Source organism: Asparagus officinalis, chromosome 5 (genome assembly GCF_001876935.1).
Source record: "Asparagus officinalis chromosome 5, Aspof.V1, whole genome shotgun sequence".
Classification (NCBI taxonomy): domain Eukaryota; kingdom Viridiplantae; phylum Streptophyta; class Magnoliopsida; order Asparagales; family Asparagaceae; genus Asparagus; species Asparagus officinalis.
This window is the reverse complement of record NC_033798.1, coordinates 105,097,336-105,102,525: the sequence shown is the minus strand read 5'-3', so window position 1 is coordinate 105,102,525 and position 5,190 is coordinate 105,097,336. Positions and strand designations below refer to the sequence as shown.

Here is a 5,190-nt window from a genome sequence, read left to right as displayed (position 1 = left end):
ACAACAATGCCAGTAGCCCAACCACATCCTTTATTGGCTACTTCACATTCTTTAAGGCAAATGGACAGCATCCACAACTAGAGATTTTTAACTTCTTTCTTCTGTAGTTGAAAGAATTGAGCAATGGCGCGTTAGTGTTCTGTTAAACTAAAAGGCCAAAGAGATAATCTGCACTAACAGTAGACCACATGCTTATGCCTCTGTGGGCCACTTCCATTATCCAGTTATAATTTGATGGTAGTTGGTTTTTTTAAGGGTAAATTACAAAAGTCCTGATGAGGATTTTCTGTCAATTTCTATGTTTGTTAGGTGGTTTGTGTAACTTGTCCTTTTCTCAACAAAAACCTCAGTACAGGTTACTAGTCTCTGCCGACAGTTTCAAGGACAGTTCATTATCATCCGAAGGAACACAAAAGTTCATGAGGATGAAAAAATAAAGTAGGGGATACAAACGTGTGCAGTTAATGGAGCATTAATGGATTTCCCTTTCAACCTTGGAATGAACTGTACTGATACAAAGTATACAAGTAACTGTGCCAACAATCTCATCAACACAAACTTACCCTCACCTCAGATTTACTACTCACTCTTCATTTTACAAGACTTGAATACATAAGAGGCTCACGGATCTACATAGTAAGCCACAAATAAAAAGCAAAAAAGAAAATAAAAGAAATCAAGTAGTATTGATAACATCACTGATTTGGACTTATTGTATGAATGGTAGCCTTCAAGGAAAAGAATCAAACAAATTTACTCGATTCAATATTAACTCATTTGCTCGCCGATGAGATCGAGACCCACAAGGAGAAAAGAAACTCCTTGGAATAGCAAGAAGTAGAAATGAATCCCTTGAGCAGATAAGAGACTTCTCAATGCAGCAGTGAGAAGTAGAAGAGCAAGAGCCAACTCCTTCTTATAAATCTTATTAACCTTCTTAACGGGAGGAGGAGCTTCTTCTTCTGCTTCTTCCTTCAACTTATTCAACTCATTCATTTCTCTCTCTCTCTGCTGCTGCTAATAAATCTGCTTCTGATGCTCTGCCAGCTTTTTTGGTAACAACCCACTCGTAAGAACTCCCTAATTTGAATAATCCAGAGACCATTGCGTTGAATTTGGTTACCGACATTGTGTTCTCAAAGAGGAGATAAGGAACGATGAAAGGAAAAGATCTCGGTGCAGGGAGAATGTTGAGGAATGACATAATAACTGGGATGTAGCAAATAACCCAAACTGGAAGCTCGGCTTCGGGAACAAACATAGTTAAGGGAAGAATAACACAGAATAATGTGAAAGAATAGAATGGAAGAATCAGTTTTCTCAGTAGAAAGAATAGGAGGATTAGGTTTGATTTCTTCCATATAGATATCTGCAATGAAACAGCAGAGGTTGTTTTAGAAACTATATGCTAAAATTAAGAATTAAAAGTTAATCCAAACCAATGACGACCCCACACATTCTAGATGTCCAAATCAAAATTAAGAGTGGGGACTTTTTTTAATAAGTGAGTAGGTCCATAAATAATTAACCATGATCTAAAATATTAAAATATACATGCATGAATTAGGAACATTCAGAATCATAGATAGTTAACCATGGTCTAATTACTTTTGTGCATATATATATATATATATATATGAACTAATACATTTCAAGGGGAACACACCTTTGAAGAGATGATAGCAGGGAAGCAAACTCGGAATAAATGCATAGGGCCAGAATGCCACCGATGCTGCTGCTTTCGATAAGCTTCATAAGATTCAGGAACTTCACAAAGAACCTGCAAGAAAATATATTAAAAAATTAGAAATTATTCTTAAAAAATTGAGTATTGAAATTTGATATAGTAGATACCTTGACATCATTGAGGAAGATAAATTTCCAACCATTGAGATGTGCACGAACTGCTATATCCATGTCCTCCACTGTTGTTCTCTCGAGCCAACCTCCTGAATCCTCTAATGCTTTGATTCTCCAAACACCAGCAGTCCCATTGAAACCGAAGAAATTGAGGAAAACACCATTAACCTGCTGCTCCACTTCAAAGTGGAAGCAGAGGTTGATGTTTTGTAGCCGGGTTAAGAGATTCTCATCCTTGTTCACAAAATTCCACCGAGCCTGAACTAACCCGAGCTCAGGATTTCCCTGCATAACAATTTGAATTATGTTAGCACACATTCTTCTGATATAAAAACTTTGCTAGAGTTGGACATTATTTACCTTAAAATGTGGAACTGTCTGCTTGAGGAAATCAGGGTTTGGTAGAAAGTCAGCATCAAATATGGCCACAAATTCATAGTTCTTAACATAATCACAGCTCATGGCTGATTTAAGGTTCCCAGCTTTGTACCCAGTTCTCACCAATCTGTGCCTATAAATAATATTGACACCCTTTTGGCTCCACTTAGCAACCTCTGCTCTTATTAAGATCTTGAGAGTATCATCATCTGAATCATCGAGCACTTGGATAAGCAATCGATCCTTTGGCCAGTCAATTTGACACACCGCAGATATTGATTGCTCGTATACCTGTCATATACATGAGAATAATTTGAATCTGGCAGCAAATTGATAAGAGGACGATAAATACTCTGAAGTAGGGTGATATGAGCTACTTTACCTCTCTCTCGTTGCACATTGGAATTTGAATTAAAACCATAGGGTACCCATCCTCAACATCAGCCTTATAAGGATCGCCTTCAATTATCGGTTTGATCTTCTTCAACTTGATCCAAAAGCACCCGAGGCACAAAACAAGCCTATCGATTGATTGTATGACGAATAAAAGAACACAGAAATTAGACAATGCCTTGATTGGGTAGGCAATATAATCCGCACGAAACGCTAGCCACGCGAGATAAGCCGAGTGCATCCAACCTTCAATCTCAATCGTCCCCGGAATGTGCAAATTGGGCTTCTGAAAGTGCCAGCCATTCCAATAAGCAACTACCTCAAATGCAAGAGCAATCAGAGAGACCAACAAAAACCCCTTAAGGAATTTTAACAGAAGTTTCCCCTTGCCAGGATTCTCAGACTCAGGGCCAAGTGCTGCCCTTTTCTTGATGGCACCGAGCAATGCCCAGAGTCCAGTAGCTAGCCAAGCAACACAACCAGCAGCACGATGAGCCTTGAGGAGCAAGACCCATGTAAATTGCTTGGCATTCTTGCCACGGCCTTTCTCTGAGGACAGGAATTTAATGGAATCATCACCTTCAGGTCCGTTGATCTCCACCAGAGAGTAGTTAGGGTTCTCCATTGTCACCACCACTGGAGTGCCCTTTGGAGAATCCTTTGCCCACCATTCTGAAAAGTTCAAGCTTGGAGGCATTGTGTTTTTTCTTCAAAACCCAGATCCCAAAATCGAATCTTTAGTTGAGCTCCAACATCAAAATTGGATTTTGTTGGCGGAAACCTAGCGAACCCCAAAACTAGCTTCTAAGTGCTAAAGGCTCAAATGTACTATGGGATTAGGGTTTTTCTGGTCACAAGGTAGCAATGAAAGGAATGGTATTTAGAGCTGTAAAGATTAGAAACCAAGTGGGGATTTCTAGATTCCCTTTCTCTTTTAGACTCTCGTAGGTGTTACACGGCCGAAAAAGTAAGAAGCCCACAGCCCTCAACACCAGAAGAAACTAAAGAATATATATATATTGAAGAACATAAAAAGAAACCCAGAAGCCACAAGAGCTGAATCAAGGATGAACAAATATAGAATCAGCTTAAAATGCTGACTACTAATATTGGTACCAAAAAAAATTAGTGAAAATAAAATGAAAAAAATTGGGAGATAATAAGGTAGAGGAGAAACTTTACGAACAGAATGCAGATCCCAAGCTGAATTTTTTGTGCCTTGGATCTAAGTCTAAAGTAGCTGAAGACCACTCTACTGTGATAGCTGCCTCCATATATATAGAGAAAGAGATAGGCAAAAATGAAAGAGAATACAAGGTCCAGATTGAAAAAGAGTGGCCCCTTATAAGTTATTACCAATTGGTAAAAATGTAATTTTTTAAACTGAAAAAATTGGAAATGGTTAATAAAAGCGGCAAGCAAAGGATCAGCTTTTTCTCAGCTTTAAAGCTTCTGTTCCTACCCTAGCTTTGTTTTTCCAAGAAGTCAAGAATAAATGAGCCAGTTTTTTGCTGTCTCCAGCAAAAATGGTCCATGTGTTTTCTTTTTTAAGTTATCAGCTTTCAGCTCAACAAATTTAAGGACTTTATTAACAATACAGCATAAATACAAACCATGCATAAAGACAATGTATGAGAGAAAGAAATACAATATGAGAAATTAAGTAAAAAGTAACTAGAAGATCATAAGACGATTCAGACTAATACAGATTTCTAAATTAAGGTGTGACAGTTTTTCTAAATGGTTGTCCACTTCAGTGTAAAACAATCTTGTCATAACTAGCATGATATAAAATGTGTTCATATTTTTGAGTTTACTCTGTATTACTCTCTCATTCCATTCAACAAGTCAATTTCAAATGTGTATGGTTCTTTACTGGACAGGAAAAAAACTTAAACTGTTTTTTTGGTATTTATCTTTTTAAATTAGAGTTATTTTCTTATTAATTATTTAAATCACTTATACCATATCAAAGTTGTCCATTGTCATTCTTAGTTATAAAAAGTTGAAGAGTTAACTGAACATTCTTGATTATTATCATTGCTTTCATCTCAGCAGAAAAACTTATTTGATGTAACTGTGAAAATCTATGAGCTTAGTATGAAAATAAAGCTAATTTGAAGGACTAACAAGGAAAAAGACCCAACACCCTGTCATTATTATTAACAAATCATTGGGCTTTTGTTAGAGCTTTGGGATCGAAGTTTTCACTAATTTACCTGCTGTTTGAAGCTTTTAAAGCTTTTCTCATGGAAAGAGCGTGAATCCTAGTACAGACTTTTAAATGTCATTAATTTCAGTCATTATCTTATAATTTGTGGTGCCTTGATTTCGGATCCTCTTACGGAGAGAATACTTTTATAATCATTATTTAATATATACCTAATAATAACCGTTCATTTAAATTATAACGAATAATATAAATCCGTGAGGTTCGTGTGCACACAACTCAACACTAATCATGTTATCTGGATTAGGTCTAAATCAAGATGGGGTGGTCCAAAAATAACCTAGTTAAGAGCCTCTTTTTCGAAAAAAATAATAAAAAAGGGAAAAATG

General features: G+C 36.7%; 1 protein-coding gene across 1 annotated transcript; it reads right to left on the bottom strand.

Annotated features, from left to right (window-relative positions):
• LOC109840498 (probable xyloglucan glycosyltransferase 5) lies at positions 462-3,895 on the bottom strand. Its single transcript, XM_020409168.1, is given in 6 exon segments — positions 462-1,003; positions 1,005-1,369; positions 1,667-1,780; positions 1,855-2,145; positions 2,221-2,529; positions 2,621-3,895. Coding segments are annotated over 6 exon segments (2,022 nt in total). The 5' UTR covers positions 3,329-3,895; the 3' UTR covers positions 462-768.